The sequence below is a fragment of the Tachypleus tridentatus genome, chromosome 12 (genome assembly GCF_004210375.1).
Source record: "Tachypleus tridentatus isolate NWPU-2018 chromosome 12, ASM421037v1, whole genome shotgun sequence".
In the NCBI taxonomy this organism is placed as follows: domain Eukaryota; kingdom Metazoa; phylum Arthropoda; class Merostomata; order Xiphosura; family Limulidae; genus Tachypleus; species Tachypleus tridentatus.
In genome coordinates, this window is record NC_134836.1 from 92,516,482 (window position 1) to 92,534,111 (window position 17,630).

The 17,630-nt window shown below is 33.3% G+C and overlaps 1 protein-coding gene across 1 annotated transcript in view; it reads left to right on the forward strand.

The window, feature by feature from the left end:
- The window catches only part of LOC143235531 (RYamide receptor-like), a 72,265-nt gene that overhangs the window by 52,192 nt on the left and 2,443 nt on the right, over positions 1-17,630 (forward strand). Inside the window, exons 3-5 of the mRNA XM_076473767.1 lie at positions 10,507-10,597; positions 12,668-12,706; positions 17,116-17,247. Of these exons, the coding sequence (XP_076329882.1) occupies positions 10,507-10,597; positions 12,668-12,706; positions 17,116-17,247 (262 nt within the window). The remainder of the gene's footprint in view (positions 1-10,506; positions 10,598-12,667; positions 12,707-17,115; positions 17,248-17,630) is intronic.

The window sequence follows — 17,630 nt, forward strand, 5'->3', positions numbered from 1 at the left end:
TTTTTTTACTCTATATATCTCAGGATGGCTGATATGAGTATTAATATCATTTCTTTTTTTGTTAACCCGAAAATAACCTTAGAAAGCCAAAACTTTGGTCTCTGCTTTATTAGTTAAAGTCTTAATAACCATATCAAACATCCTGAGTCATATTTTTACTTCAAGTGGGTTTCTCGTCATCACGAATTTTTTATTCTGTCCAATGTAGATATAACAAGAGCCAAACAAAAACTTTTTCGGTAGAATACAATCTGGTTTCAGATCACTTGTAAACGAAATGATTTAATGTATACTTCCATCATGCAGTTTTGATAATGGGTACTTATAAATTTAAAAATTTTAAACGCAGAATTTACATAGCTATAGGCTTTATTAAATTAATACTCAAAATTAAAACTGTTCTCCAACCAAACCTTTATGATCTTAACCAAAATACCACGGTGCATGATCTAATATTTACATAGAATTATATGGCAGTAGGTTAAATAGATAAACAACAGAATATTGTATATGTAACGAATTATCATAAGCTAAAAATTTGAGCTTCCAGGCAAACTTCTTCCATAGTAAATATTCCATAATAAATAAATTGTTTGAGGAATACTTTATTATAATCTTCTTGAACATCTGCGCTTGTTTTAGGAAATATACACGATATATATATATTTGTGTGTGTGTGTGTGTGTGTAATATATGTATGTATAGTTCTGAATTGAACATATCATCTCAACAGAGAAACTAACATATATATGCAAAACCGGCTCGTTTGGGTTAAGAAAATATTGTACATAGAAGGTCGAAACGTTGTTCAACCTTCTATGTAAAATATTTTCTTAACCCAAACGAGCCGTTTTTGCATATATATTTCTCTACAAGTGGGTTTTCTCGACATCACGGAGAGAAACTGACAGAAAAACGTGCGATGTGAAACGTTTCTCTAAAGTTTTGGTGTGAGTCAGTTCATTGAGACAAAACATCGAAGTGAGGCTCAAGTAATTATTTTCTTTTAACTCACTGACTGCTCTACATATTACTGATCGATAACCGTGCTGTAGTGTTTTAGTACAATTCCTTTTGTTTCTAACCTTCACACTATAACGCCGTTCAAACTATAACATGTTTCAGACCCGCGACTCTCATATTACGAGTCGAGTGCCTTAATCACTTGGCCATGCCGGGCCCTAAAATTGAGGTTGAGATCTATTTTAATTATTAATAAAAATTCCAATAAGATTTTTCAGCATATGATTTTTAGAAATAATCAAAGTTACGTGTAGAGATCAATGAATGTGCAAACGTGTGTGAATTATACTGAACAATATAAACTACCACAAGTAAATATTAAAAAAAAACAACTTTTCATCCATATGACATCCTAATCATAGAACAAACTCATATGATTACAACAAATATACGATTTCAATTACGGATTTAACCAGAAGTTTTGTAATGTCGCTGCGCGTTTTTCAGGAAGTTTAAATCTTTGTGTGGCATAATTAGTTTCAACAAACCTTACAAAAATAAGTGAGCGGTATCTCTTACACGTTTTTCAAACTTACCTCTTCGATTCACGTGGTGTTCATATTTATGACTGCTTCAAATAAAATATTTATATCAGTTTAGAGCAGGTGTTTTTCGAGATAAGCTAGCTGTTCATACTTACTCCGACCTAACGTCATGGTGTTTACTCTCGTATTATAAACCTGAAAAATGGTGGGAAAAAAAGGCTTGTTTATACAGAATTGCTATCGACAAGCACTTGAGCCTTCCGTTACAAAAATGTGCACTCATTTGTGTCATTGCCAAGTAATGATGGTGCCATGTTATAGAAATAAACGTCCAATAATTCACAGTAGAACTTGGAATTGAAAACATTTATAATATTTTCTGAAAAAAAAAATACAGTTGGACGAAACATTCAGCAGAAATGTATAAGTGGCTTCATTGAAATTGAATCCTAAACTGCCTTAGTCCATATTTTTTTTCTTACCATTTATCTGCTGAGTCCATCGAGGGGAATGGAATCCCTGATTTTAATGTTCTAAATTCGTAGACTTACTGTTCTACAAGCGGGGGACATAAAAACTGTACACAAATATTTAGATTTAAAATCAAAGCTCTATCTCTATTTTTTATGACGCAGACAGTTTAAAGTCAATTTTGTAATATTTTGATATTTTAAGTTTAAAATTTTGTAGGAGAGTTTTGTAGTTTATATACGCGCAAGATGGCCGGCATGGCCTGGTTAAGGCGCTCGAATCGTAATCTGAGAGTCGCAGGTTCGAATCCCCGTCGCATCAAACATGCTCATACTGTGGAGACGTTATAATGTGACAATCATTCCACCATTTCTTGGTAAAAGAGTAGCCCAAAAGTTGGCAGTGAGTACTGATAACTAGCTGCCTTTCTTCTAGTCTTACACTTCTAAATTAGGGGCGTCTAGCGCAAACAGTCCTTGTGTAGCCTTGCACAAAATTCAAAACAAAAATCTCTCTCATTCCGCAATTGCGAAGACTGCGGAGCAAAAGTATGGTGTTCATAACTACTGTGGTGCTGTTATGAAATGAAACTTCAACGATAGTATAACGCAACTGCTATACTTGTTGACTGAGTTCTTATTCACTATTTATTTATGTTTATATCCTACAGCCTAAAACAACTATTAACATAACGTATCTATTTAGTTTAGTAACTTTAATTGCAAGAAATTCGTCAAAGAAGCAAGCACAGGTATTACTTTCTATTTTGAATATTTTGATTTATGTTTGATATAATCCTATTTTATTTTACTACAAGTATTCTTAGAATAATTAGAATTTTCAATTTATCGTTGTTTGCAGATATAAATAAAATTGACTCTAGAAGCTTATGTGTTGTTTACTTAACATCACTACATATAAACTGTGTTGTTGAAAGGGAATCAACTCACAGCTAATACAGATTACTAGCAACTAATTTCAATACTGACATATGACGCCGTTTCTAAAGATAAAATTAATAGTCACTGCTTAACTAATGTTCATTTGCGATACTTCTCTCGAAGTTAAGCCTACTACGGATGGATATATACAACTCCTGGGTTTGTTTCCTTAATGCTATACCATCTATGAGACACGGACTGCATGATCGAACATGGAAATGTATACTTATTATAAACCTTCAAAGTTACTGCTAAATCACCTGAAGATGGTTTGTGGGAACAACTCTGCTTGTAAATTAAACCTTGTTTAACAATTTAAATAAGATGACAGTAAGTTTGGATAGAAATGTATATTTCTATATATATTGCCCAACTGTTTATTGAATAGGCACAACATATGCTTATCAGCAAAGAGAAATGAAACATGCATGTTATAGTATCAGGAAATTAGTTCTATAAATTATTTCTTGTACACATTGTTTGTTTATTATTGAATTTTGCGCAAAGCTACACGAGAGCTATCTGCGCTAGCCGTCCCTAATTTTGCGGTCTAAGACTAGAGAGAAAGCAGTTGGTCATCACTACCCACCGCCGACTCTTGGGCTATTCTTTTTCAACGAATAGTGAGATCGACCGTAACTTTATAACAACCTCACAACTGAAAGGGCGAGCATGTGTGATGCTACGGGGATTCGAACCAGCAACCCTCAGATTACAAGTCTAGCGCCTTAACCATCTGGCCATGCCAGTCATCTTTTGCACATATAAACTATAAAATGTACCTACAAAGTTTTAAAATTAAAATACCAAAATATTATAAAATTGACTTTAAATTGTCTGCGTCATAAAAATATAGAGATAAAGCTTTGATATCTCCAGCTGGTATAGCGGTAAGTGTACGAATTTACAACACTAAAATCAGGGATTTGATTCCCCTCAGTCGACTCAGCAGATATCCTGATGTGACTTTGCTAGAACAAGATAACCACACACACAATTGTGACATATCTTTGGCATCGTTACAAAAGCTTTGCGAATAATATACACCGTAGAATACTGAGATGTATAGAAATATTTTTTTTATTTATTTCAAAATTTCCCGTTATCAAAACCATTAAAACAACTGTCTTGGCTTAGGAAACTTACAAAAATAATATCTTCAGATTTGAGTTTTGATGGGATAGAAGGGCAATTAAACCTCAGTAAGTAGTATTAATGATAAGTAGAAATGAATTGTACCTATAATAATTAAGAAATAAGTAACTATTAAGTGACCTATGAGAAAAACATTCATCAGATTTTTATTGCGTGTCTCATAATTTTATAGATCATACACTGTTCTTTTTATTTATTTAGTTTTAATATTATATTTGGCTATAAGGTTGACATAACGTTTGTTAATTAAGAACTTCAACCACATCTTGATGGCCATGAAAAACAATATAATATAGTTCTAAATCACATTTTTATGTATAATCATCCAGAGAACGACATGGTCAGGTGGTTAAGGCACTCAACTCGCAAACCGAAGGTCGTGGGTGCTAATATTTGTCACTCTAAACATGCTCGCCCCTTTCATCTGTGGGGCGTTATAATGTGACGGTCAATTCCACTATTCGTTGGTAAAATAGTAAACCAAGAGTTGGCGGCGGGTGGTGATAACTAGTTGCTTTCCCTTTAGTCTTATTCTGCAATATTAGGGACGGCTAGCGCAGATAGCTCTCGTGTAGCTTTGCGCGAAATTCAAATCAAACTGAACGTTAGCTAGAATGTTTATAGTATGTATGCAAGAAAAATATGTAGCAAACCAGTTGTTACAAAACTGCTCACCATGCGGCGTTAATGCACAGAGTATATGTGGCATATAAGCAACAAATAGTTTCAAGACATGGACAATGATTATCTCACAAACATTTAACCCGTTGCATTATCAAAATAAACAAATTTAGAACATTTCATTACAACTATATTTTATTAATCAAGTTGTATGACAGATCCAAATCACATCCCCAGTGCCCTCGCTCCTCCTACTCCACATGCATACATAATAGTATCTCCATTGCACCGGTATAAGACTTCTACTAAACCTACTTATCTGCAAACCTACACAGAGGCAATCATTATAATGGTAATGGAAGCTTATACATTTAAAAACTAAAGCTCAATCAAGTACGCCCCTTTATTTAACATGATTGAAGACTGTTTTGGTAACTGCACTGTTATGTTACCTTTTAATGAGATGGATGAGCTTGATGCATTGATATAAGTTTCTTCACATCAGGCTGCAAGGTACTGAGAAGAAGCCTGAGATCTTACGTTCAGTAATTTACAGTCTGGTTCTTTGTTTGGAAAGAAGCAGAGCTACTGCACTGAAGCCACGCTCTACTAAATACGATGTCAGGAAAGCAATAAAGTACATCTTGATTTCATTCTACAGTATAGTGTTCAGAAACTTTTTTCTGTATCCAAAACACTTGATATGATAGTTTGAACTTTGGCCTCAGTTCAATGTCATTTTGTAGCGAGATCAGTTCTTTCTCCACCCTTCCTGTTTGCTTGATGTTGATGTCCAAGAATGGATTAATCACCCAGTCTGGTATTTCGAGAAAAAGAAGACAGTGAAAGTTTTCAGACACGTCTCTGTGCTGTTTCTCCAGGTGTGTACAATACGCTTGAAGATCATCATCCGGTATCCTTTTTTTTTCTTCCAATTTGGAGAGACTCGGGAACTGGAAGAGCTCACGACGGTCTATGTTACGCTTAAATAAAAGTATCTTGGACTGAAACGTGGAGATGACTGATTTTATTCTTATAAGGTTCGTATATTTTCCTTGGAGTTGCAAATTAACTTTGTTAAACTGCGCAAATATATCTGACAAGTCGACAACGTCATGTTTGGTATTTCTGAGTCCCTCACTGAGAGAAACATCGGAATCTTGAAATAATTCTACCACCATTTCGAAAAATGATTAGAAACGTCTCAGGCAGTTTCCCTTCAACAGCCACCTGACAGCAACATGTGTTCAAAGTCTTCATCATTCTTAGTGTAGAGCTGTTGAAACAATTTGACATTTAGGTCATGTGCTTTGATTTTATTTATCGCTGTAATAACATGGATTTGTGAAATCGACCAATTAGATTCTTTGTGACTGGATATTACCGGTGAATTACACAATGGACTGTAAATACACTAGGCACAGCATTTTTCAGGAAAGTCTTGAAGCCATTGATGGTGCCCCGTCAATTGCACGAGCAAGAATGTCGGCTAGTGGGATTTATTTATCCTTTTTTAAAAAACAATTGTTAAACAACATATGGCTCCACTTTTGTATCTGTTTCTAGTTGTCTCGCAAAAAGTTGCACTTGATTCAAACTTTCATCTTTGATGAAGAGAACATAAACAAGAACCAAAGATTCATTGTTTGGTAGAGACGACTCATCCAGCTGTGAAACAAATTATGTTGTTCTAAATATGTTGCACAATGCATTTTCAACGTTTCTAGCCATTTCGTCCACCATCCTTTGGTCAGAGTTATCACTGAGAGGAATAGATTTAATAATTTGGTCAGGGGACCTGTGTAAAACGATACTCAGATCCTATCTTACTGCAGGCAGAATCAGTTATTCCCCAATTGTATGAGGCTTACAAGTTCTGGCTATCAACAACGAATTGTTGTACGAAGCATGGAAAATAAGTTATGTTTTTGTCTGCTGTGTCTAGTGAAATTTTTTTCAAATGTTTATAAAGCCTGAATGGTTTTATTGCATCATTTGAGAGAACACTCTCACATGAAAGGCACATTGGTTGTTGTTGGTTATTTGGTGCTGGTATAAATCCATATTTGACATAGTTACCGTTGTATTGTCCACATTTACTTTTGTTTTGTTTTTTGTGCTTCAGCTATCTTTGTTCTGGAACAAACAAAAACTTACAATACAAGACAGGATATCCAGTGAAGGAATTTACAATCTGCTGAGCCCACCGAGAGGAATCGAACCCCTAATTTTAGCGTTGTAACTTCGTAGACATACCGCTGTACTAGCGGGAGGCAAATTTACCAACATTTGAGCACCAAGCTTTTACTTTTGGCACTTCTCTTACTTATTCGGTTTGGATTAAAAGGTTTTACTCGCTTTTCAGGTTATCTTAGTGACTATAACAAAAAGCGCATTATTGTCATATGAAAAATAGTCATACACTAAAATCTCGTTCACTCAAGTTTACTTGTTCAGTACAGAAAATACGTTATAATTGTAACATGGTAAATTCACTTTCTGTGATCCATCATAGATCTGTGTTGGCCCGGCATGGCCAGATGGGTAAAGGCGTTCGACTCGTAATCCGAGGGTCGCGGGTTCAAATGCGCGTCGCACCAAACATGTTCGCCTTTTCAGCCATGGGGGCGTTAAAGTGACGGTCAATCCCACTATCCGTTGGTAAAAGAGTAGCCCAAGTTTTGGCGGTGGGTGGTGATCACTAGCTGCCTTCCCTCTAATCTTACACTGCTAAATTAGGGACGGCTACAATTAGTTTACAGTGAAATATTTTAGTTCATATACATATATTTATATTAGCATTTCAGACTTTTATGCTAAGAAAGTATTATCAAAATTACACTGTTTTATAATATAAATATATTTCAGCTTTTAAATACACTGTTTCTAGAGTGAAATCATCGATCTTAGCAATTTTAAATATTTGATATTAAACTCATTTCATTAAACACGGAGCAAATCACTTTTAATACATTTGGTTTATTTTATCTAAACAGTGAAACATGAAACTGATCATACCTATTTTATAATAAAAAAATTATATGATTTTTTTTAGAATTATTTGAAACAAATTATTTAAGCTTAATTGTTTGCATCTAATCATTATCTGTGGATGGTTGTGCTTTTATACAGACAGTTGTTATAGATGTAATATTAGATACTTTGGAAATAAAGTTTACTATTACAGGAAACGGTTGACTATGTTATTCCTTGTTGGGCCTGGCATGGCCAAGCGTGTTAAGGCGTGCGATTTGTAATCTGAGGGTCGCGGGTTCGCATCCCCATCGCGCCAAACATGCTCGCCCTTTCAGCCGTAGGGGCGTCATAATGTGACGGCCAATCCCACTATTCGTTGGTAAAAGAGTAGCCAAGAGTTGGCGGTGGGTGGTGATGACTAGCTGCCTTCCCTTTAGTCTTACACTGCAAAATTAGGGACGACTAGCGCAGATAGCCCTTGTGTAGCTTTATGCGATATTCAAAAACAAACAATGTTACTACTTATCTGTAAATGATGACTTGTAGTGAAGCGAATTGAAAACAAAGATCAAATTATGATACTTAAGCATATGGTTTCAACTAGTTTCAAAAATAGTAGACATAATTAGGTAAAAGCACAAAAAGCAGAGCGGGGTTCTATGTTTATGTATTCAAAGCATAATTTGTAGTCTGATAATTATTATTTTCAGCTAAATGTTCTTGCCTTGTGGTTTTAATAACTGAAATTTATACTATATTTTTTATTAAAAAACAGTTTCTGAGATTTTCAACAGTATCTGGGAAATTTTGAAAAATAATTTCTTACAAGGAAATAGAACCTAAACTCATTTTATCTTCATATCAATGTATCTTGATATATTGAAACTTTCTATAAAGATAATGCTAATGCTCGTTCTATGGTATTTCATGTATACTTCTTTTCGTACCTGCACTAATACTGGCAGTATATTCATAATGTTACTCTGAATCAGTGATTGGGTAAGCACAACTTAGCAACGAAGGAACATGTTATGTTACTGGTATTTTCGTCTCTCTTTGTTGAAGATTCTCTATGGCCCTATACATTGTAACTTCGTTCAATAATCAATCAGTGATAATTGGTGCTCGATCCTGAGTATTTTTGTTTTTATGCTAAACTTAAAAACTGGTAAAACTTCAAATACCATAAATAGTTTATTTTTGTGTGACTTTCATACGATATAACAGGAAATACATTCCACTTACGTCCTAAACTTTAGTTTTAAGGGAAGAAATGCATCGCGAAAAGATAAGCTTTTTATGTATTTTTCAATTACACGTGTTTTAGTTGAAATAACCTGTTAGTCTAGATCTTGTACGACAGTTAGATAGAAAGGTATTTTACGAGCAACGGTTAGAGGTTGAAGCTGCTCAGTTGACTAGTTTATTCTGCATATTCGACAACAGATGTGCTGATGAGCACGAAGTTTTAGCGATAACAGACAACTCATTTCAAGCAGCCGCATTAATACTATGATAAACAGAAGGCACTATTACAATGAAAGGTGCTGAGGGTCGTGAGGTGTGATAGGGCTGCAATGAAAGTTAATGAAGTACATCCCGCGCCCATCTTGAAACGATTGTTGCTGCTTCAAGTCTTAAATTATATGTAGAACTTATATTGATCATCGGTAATGTGTAAATAAGGATAGAGTAAGTAAGGCTCTGGTAGAATAAAAAGGCTCTGGTAGAGTAAGTAAGGCTCTGGTAGAGTAAAAAGGCTCTGGTAGAGTAAGTAAGGCTCTGGTAGAGTAAGTAAGGCTCTGGTAGAGTAAAAAGGCTCTGGTAGAGTAAAAGGCTCTGGTAGAGTAAAAAGGCCCTATTAAAAACTACGCATTTCATCATCGAGCCACTGCCCATCTCTTTAATGATTTTGTAAACACCAAACAAGAGGACAATCCCCAAGATGTGCCTCAGGAGGAAATCCTGGGTGGATAGGTGCTTTAAAACCACCACTGAAATAATTCGTATTCTTCAGGTCTGAGACGACTCAGTGCGGAATAAGCAACTGAGATCTGTAAGAAATCAACCTAGATAAAAAAAATGTTGAACTAGGGCAGAGTGTGAAGTAGGAAAAATCACAGAAAAACAGCGATGGTTCAACATTAATAGTTACTTGGCTAAACAACAACAAAAGATAAGCCTATTTATCATTTTCAACAAAACCCTTCCAACCAGATATCGGTCTTCTTTTCACTAGTAAAGTGCAAACAGTGATCTTGAAATAGCTTGATTACCGTTCATGTGGAATGAAACTTGTGGCAGTAAAATGGATAATCGATAGTAGAGTACAGACTCAGCAGGCTACTGGTTGTATCAATGGACTTCTCTCCATCTCACCTCCTGTACGGTACCTCATGAAGGGACAGCGCGACACCTTTAGGAATATTACACGTGCTTAACGTAAATAAACTTAAAACAGACGACATTTTTTTTGAAATAACTAATCTCAACATTAGATTACTTTGAAAAGTTTTATTTAGGAATTGTTATACCAAAACGACTAAAGTCTTACTTCCGTCTAAAGGTGAAATAAGCTTGAGCATCTTTAAAAAGCAAACAAGTGCGGATAACTAAAATAAACAAGTTAAAATTACACATTTATAATGAAGTGCGCTTTTATTTGTACGTCATAAACGGTCACCAACTTACACTTAAGACAATTTATTGGATAAAACGATAAAACCTTATTCTCGTTTTTCTTCAAACGATTGAAGAAAAAAAGTGGAATTTGGAAAATAGTTTTCATAAGAGAGAGAAAAAATATGATAAGACTTTTCTTTGTTCTATTACAGATACAAGTTTATCAACGTCATCTGGTTCTGCTGTCATTGGTTGGCCATGAGTAACTCTTGTTATAATCCATTTATTTATGCCATATATAATGTAAGTATGCTTTAAACGTGCGCTGTCGTATGCGACCTTAAAACTACAATTTTGCTCCGTTTATTACTTTTGGCTCTTATGTATAGAATTACAAAATAATAACGTTCAAGTCTTTGCTGCTGTTTGTCCTACAAAAATACAGTTTCTTAAAAAAGTGCCCCTAAGTAGTTCAGCGATACGTTAGCAGACAAAGCACGCGGTGTAGCTTTGTGCTTAGCAATGTGTAAACCAAACCAAATTTTTAAAGAAAATATATAGAACAATGTTTTAGTTTTCGATCAGCGTTGAGTGGAATCTGTATTCATAAACAATGTCAAGAGTGGTTTGAGACAAATAGATTTTAAGGTGGTTATCAAGATAATTATTCCTGGAAATAAATGTTACAAATAAATATCAGTTATAAGAGTCATTTTGTGAACTCTGATCTGTTCTTTCTTCATTTTGTAAGTCGCGAGTTCGAATCCCCGTCACACCAAACATGATCGTCCTTTCAGCCGTGGGAGTGTCATTATGTTCGCTCAATCACACTATTCATTGGTAAAAAGTAGCTCAATAGATGGCAGTGGGTGTTGGTGAATAGCTGCCTTCCCTCTAGTCTTACACTGCTAAATTATGGATAACTAGCGCAGATAGCCCTCGTGTAGCTTTGCGCAAAATTCAAAACACAAACCATTTGATATACCAACATGAATACAAAGTGTATAAAGACTCAAACTGTTTAAAGAAATAGCATGGGAAGGTATGTGCTTATACACTATACAAACATTCGTATCTAAAGCTATTTTAAAATCCCTGGCGTAACACGGGCCAAGCTTGGTTAAAGAAACAACAAAGTTCCCGGTATAAGCTGCAGTACTTAGCTGTGTTTTATCAAATATAAGCTGAAGTTTGCCTGATATAAAGTGAATTATTTATGTAAACGAAGTTCCCCGCAGATACAGTGGTAAGTCTATGGATATTCCCTGGTGGGCTGAGCTGATAGCCCGATGTGGCTTTGTTGTAAGAAAACACACACACAAACATAAAAACGAAAAGCAGAATGTAAACATTTCTATTTAATCCACGTTATTAAATTTGTTTTAATCTTAGGGAGTGCTTGCGTATTACTTCCTTCAGAAAGATCATTAAATATAAGTTAAAACTACCTTACCATTAAATGATAAATCCCATGTATTATGTTTAAGTTATTATAAATAAAATCAAACATTTTAATGTAGTACCTGTCACATCATAAAAGGTGTTTAAATTATTTCGTTTTCGTCTTACGTTATCATGTTTCTTTTTAGACTAATAGTAGAACATCTACATGTGTTATTTGTAAGTTAAAGTTATTTTCAAATATTATTTTCCAGGTATTTTCAACGTACTAGTTTGTTTATAAATGAAATTTTGAGCTACGTAGTTTATTTACGGTCGAAGCCGTATAAAAAGGTACATTTTTATAGATCAAGTTGATATAAAAAGTAATAACTACAAACATATCAAAAGTGGAAAGAAATTCACTAAATTACGTAATGAGTTAATTTCAATAGCTTTATATTTTCCTGATAACATGACACAAGCCACATTATTAATTTAAGACTGCTTTGATCGTTTTTTAATTTTAGCGTGATAATTCCAGAAACTGTTATTTTTACCAGATGTTAATTATTTTTACAGCTTTAAATTGCATTATCCACGTCCTACAAAAGCTGCCCTATTAACCAATGGTAAAGATGTTTAAACCGTTTATTTAAATAGTAATATATTTTTTATATTTTATCACAAAAACCAGTTTATAGTGAGAGAAAATGTTTCTCAGAGTACGGCAGTAACTTTTTTATGGCGTGGATTTTTCCTTATATTTTTTTATATTATATTTCTGTTAAATACACGCACCCCATTAGCACAGTTAGAAATCGGGTTTCGATATCCGTGGTAGGCAGAACATAGATAGCCAATTGTGTTGCTTTCTGCTTAATTTCAAACGACCACCATAAAATTATAAATATAAAAGTCTATATTTTTCAAAATAGCTTAAAACTCAATTTTTGTTTAGCTTTGATAAAAAAATACGCATTTTTTTTTCAGGTGGGGCCAATACGGAGAACAAACAGATACAAACGACCAGTACGTTTGTTTTGAAATCTGATAATTTTCATAGAATATTTTAAAGAAATAAACGTTTAGAAACGAAACTGTTCCTAGTTTTAAAATATAATAAAAATCAATAGTTTCATTTTGAGTCCACTTCCTGATTATAAGTATTATTTCATTTAAAGCTACTGCTTTTACAATAAAAATATTTTTTCCCTATGAGTTCATTTACTGATTACAAGTATTATTTCATTTGAAGCTACTGCTTTTACAATAAAAATATTTTCCCTATGAGTTCATTTACTGTTTACAAGTATTATTTCATTTCAAATTACTGCTTTTACAATAAAAATATTTTTCCCTATGAGTCCACTTACTGATTACAAGTATTATTTCATTTGAAGCTACTGCTTTAACAATAAAACTATTTTTTCTCTATGAGTTCATTTACTGATTACAAGTATTATTTCATTTGAAACTACTGCTTTTACAATAGAAATATTATATCCTATTATAAAGTCGTAATGTGCAATGAAGTAAAATAATACAAAATTGTTTTACTTCATAATTTTAATCGATGATGACGAAGTGCGTCATTAAAATATGATGGGCGTATGAGACCGTTCCCATTGTTTTATATTACCTTTAAACTGCATAATTATTACGTAAAACAGTTTTATTGTATTTTGAAAATATAAATATTTTTAAACATTTATTGTACACTGTTTAACGCAATTGTGTGAAATCTTACATAAGTGTTCTCATAGTTGCTTGATGTAGAAATTGCGTTTATGTATATTATTTCTGATTGAAAAATGTCAACTTGTAAATAAAACCTGGTTAGAATTGCATAATTATATCATTTTATTTTTAAATAAAAATTGTACATTTAGCATATTTTTTATCTTTTTTAGTATTCAACGTAACTTGTTTAATTCTGTTATAAAATAGACTGTCGTTTACTCTTTTCGTATGTACAACTTACTAGATATATTTAACTTACACAGTCATTATATGCTAAAAAAATGACCTATGTGTAAAACATCTAATTTAAAATATTTGGAAATAAAATATATTTTAGTCCATGTTAGATTCTATGAAGACTCTATTTTACTGATTGCAAAATCCAGGTTTGAGAATAAAAGTATTTGAAAAGAGTTTTTTTTAGTTACTATCTCGACCTTTAAACTGAACTAGCTAGCTTAATTAAAAAACTGAACTAGCTAGCTTAATTAAAAGGGTCAAGCATTTCCTATTGCTTAGTGAGGCAGACTATAAAATTAAAGTTCTGTATTTCGCGTTCCATTCCCGCTTTCCTTTTTCCAACAAAAGGAGAAACCGCCCTCTGCTCATTGGGGGGACACGTGTACTTTATAAGAATGAGAGAGAAATAGTAGCTCAAGTGTTGACGGTGGGTGGCTCGATTAGCTGTCTTCTCTCAGGTTTATCTTATCAAGATTAGAGGACGGCTGTTGCAGGTAGTTCTCTTGTGTGATTTTGCGAGAAGTTCCACAAATAAAGAAAAAGCCGAAGCTTTCAAAGCCCAATTACAAAATACATCTAAAACTCATTCTGATCCAGACATGAATACCTATTTATATAATAAAGTTACCAACTATACACTAAACAGTAAAAAAACAATTTGAACCAATTTGCCCAACGAGTATATCTGAGAAAAATACAAGACACATCACAAACTACGAAGACACGATCCTAACGAAAAAAATATCCATACATGAACTTCTTGAAGCAATAAAAAACACAAAAACAAATCTCCGGGTGAAGATGAAATACAAGTCATCCTTATAAAAAAAAGGGCAGTTTGAAATTGTTTAACCACATAAAAGCGCTTTTTGATCTATCACTATCCTCAGGATACATACCAGTTTTTTGGAAGCTTGTTGATATATCAATGTTCCATAAGGAAGGAAAGCAAGCCAATAAACCTAATAACTACTTACAAATCAGCCTGACCAGCTGTGCAGGCAAAATTCTTGAAAGAATAATCAGTAACAGACTATCCACATAACATCGAAATTACCAGAAGAACAAAATGGATTCAGGATATTTAGACAAACGACAGATCACTCAAACAGATTAACCGAAACTATAATAAATAGCTTCAATAAAAAAAGAATGCACTGTCGCTTGTTTCTTTGATATCGAGAAAGCATTCGACACTGTATGGCACGATGGTCTAAGGTTCCGAATGAATGAAATGGGACTACCACGTGGAATTATTCGCTGGTTATCTAACTTTTTGGAAAATAGAAAGTGTAGAGTGAATGTAGAGAGTACCTTTTCTGAATACTTTACTCCAGAAGTTGGTGGCCCTCAGGGAGGGGTGGTTAGCCCTATACTCTTTATCATGTATGTAAACAATGTACCATTGAAGGATCCTAATCATGGATTCTCTTCACAGTTCGCTGATGATGTGTCAGTCTGGAAAAGTGCCACAACACCAACAATAGCAGCCACAACATACAACCGCAACTAAATAGAATAAGCAAACACTGTCAAAAATACAGAATAAAAATAAATACAGCAAAAACACAACTGGTTGTCTTTACAAAATTGACAAAATACAAAAAACTACATCCTGAAATATATATGAATGGAACACTATTTCAGACTGTCACATAGACAAAAGCTTTAGATCTAACCTATGATTCAAAATTAACTTGGATTAACTATGTAAACGAAATTAAAAACAAAGTCTGGCAAAGAACCAACTGTGCTAGGAGTCTAACTGGCAAGAACAGTGGAGCATCAACAGACAATATACTAAAAATCTACAAAACATCTATTAGACCAGTAATCGACTATGCAGCTCCAGCATGGAAAACTGTAAGTGACAAAACAATTATAACCAAACTACAAACAATCCAAAACACACTCCTCACAACAGCATACAGAGTTCCTAGAGCAACATCATCCCAATGTCTACTTAAATATTCTAACATACCAACCATACCAGATAGACTCCTACGTAACACAATAACGTATTGTTAAAAACTGGATGATAAACGAATTACTATGCGAACTAGACAGGTACCTCATACATGATGAAGACAGTCCTGAACATCTCTCCCCGATCAACATATATTCTAAACACAAAAATAAGTAAAATGATAATAATAATAAAATAAAACATATACATATGAAAATATAATGTAATAAAAGTGTCACCAACAAATTATACATCTTCCGGATAGGGCAAAACAATATCTATACATGTATATCAATACATGTACATTGCCCTGATAAGGGTCGGAGTAAATTCAACTCACTCTGACCCAAAAATGCAGTAACTACCACCATCAAACACTGCACGACAACACAAGTACAGGAAGGAGGAAGAGGTCAAAGAGCACCTGACCCTCCAGGGTACGTACATATCATACCCAAACCCCGAGAGAGAGAGAGAAGTTCATCAAATAAGCTAGGTTAGTTAGTTTAGGACATTTTAGGCTTGTGTATTTATAGTGCAGAAAATAATTACGTTCTAAGGCTCTAAAATGATGTATTATTATATGTTATAATAATCAAAGATAAGATACAATGTTCTAAAACAACACTAAACTATTAATTAAAGAAACTTACAAATAATTTGGCTTTTTCCATGAACATCAAACTTTGTTACGTTTATTTTATGAATGATTTTCTTCTATTATTCTCATTGCAATTACTGACTTTATCGCCCATAAACTTTATCGATCACTTATCTTTAATTAGGTCTTCCATCATCTACCCTTTATCTAATTTAATTTATTTGCACTAACATAATTACATATACCATCCTTAGTTGTCTCGTGTATTTTTACACACACCACATTTAATTTGATTAAATATGACTACACATAGTAAACTTATTTGTCTTAAAATCCTCAAACTTTTAAACTATAAATTTCTGTATTTTTTGTACAATTCTTCAAATACAATCCAGTAATTTTGGTTATGTGTTGTTAATGCATTACAGTTTCTTGATAATCTTTTGTAATCCAAACATCCGGGTATAAAATTTTGTTTTATCTTAAATCTAGAATCGTAAACTCATTTGAAAAGATATTCTGTTTCCTTCTTTAGAGAGTTATTATAAGTATTACTTCTCTTCCTACTTCTATTGAATCTAGTTTTAAGCTCATTAACTTTTCAGCTATCTACAAACTTTATCAATTTTCAGTTAGCACTGAACATATCAGATTTATTTTTACATTATTAAACTTACAAATGCTGAACTGTTTAACCTTTATATTTTTTTTTTTTCGACTACTTTACAAATCCCATCTTTTCTTATATTTAACGCCCTCACATTTACAACACTTTTTCCTGATTCAAAATTTTAAATGAAGTTTCAGTTTATGTCTAGTCTAATATTTACTTGTTCTTCTTTAACTAAGTGATGAAAATACATTTATTATCGCTTATTGGCTCTTATATAGGAAAGGTTCAGGCGAGAATTCAGAGACAGAATGAATCAAATTAACCAATGCCAAAGTCTCGAATTGCACGACACCAATTCTTTGATTCTTCAGCCTCAACGGCCAATCCGTGGATCGAAAATGGAACCAAGTGTCTGTCATTTTAAACGTTATCTTTTACACTTGTCGTGATAGTAAACTGCTAATAAAATATTGTAATTATAGTGCTGTATATAATTATCATTTATCACAGCTTGATTCTACAGTATCGTTCACTTGTTTTTATAATTATAATACCACGATATGATGGCTTAATAACGTGTTTTTTTTAAATGTTATTATGCTATCTTTAATTAAGTCGTCTTCATGTATTTCTCTATAATGTTAGACTTGAATTCTTCCATTGCTTAAACATAAAAATGTTTATTTTGTTTTTGAAAAACAGCTCATTTTAAATCACAAATACGTTTATACATTATGCATTTTTATAAGTTTTGTTAATATATAATTATATTTCATACTCTAAGATATGTGCC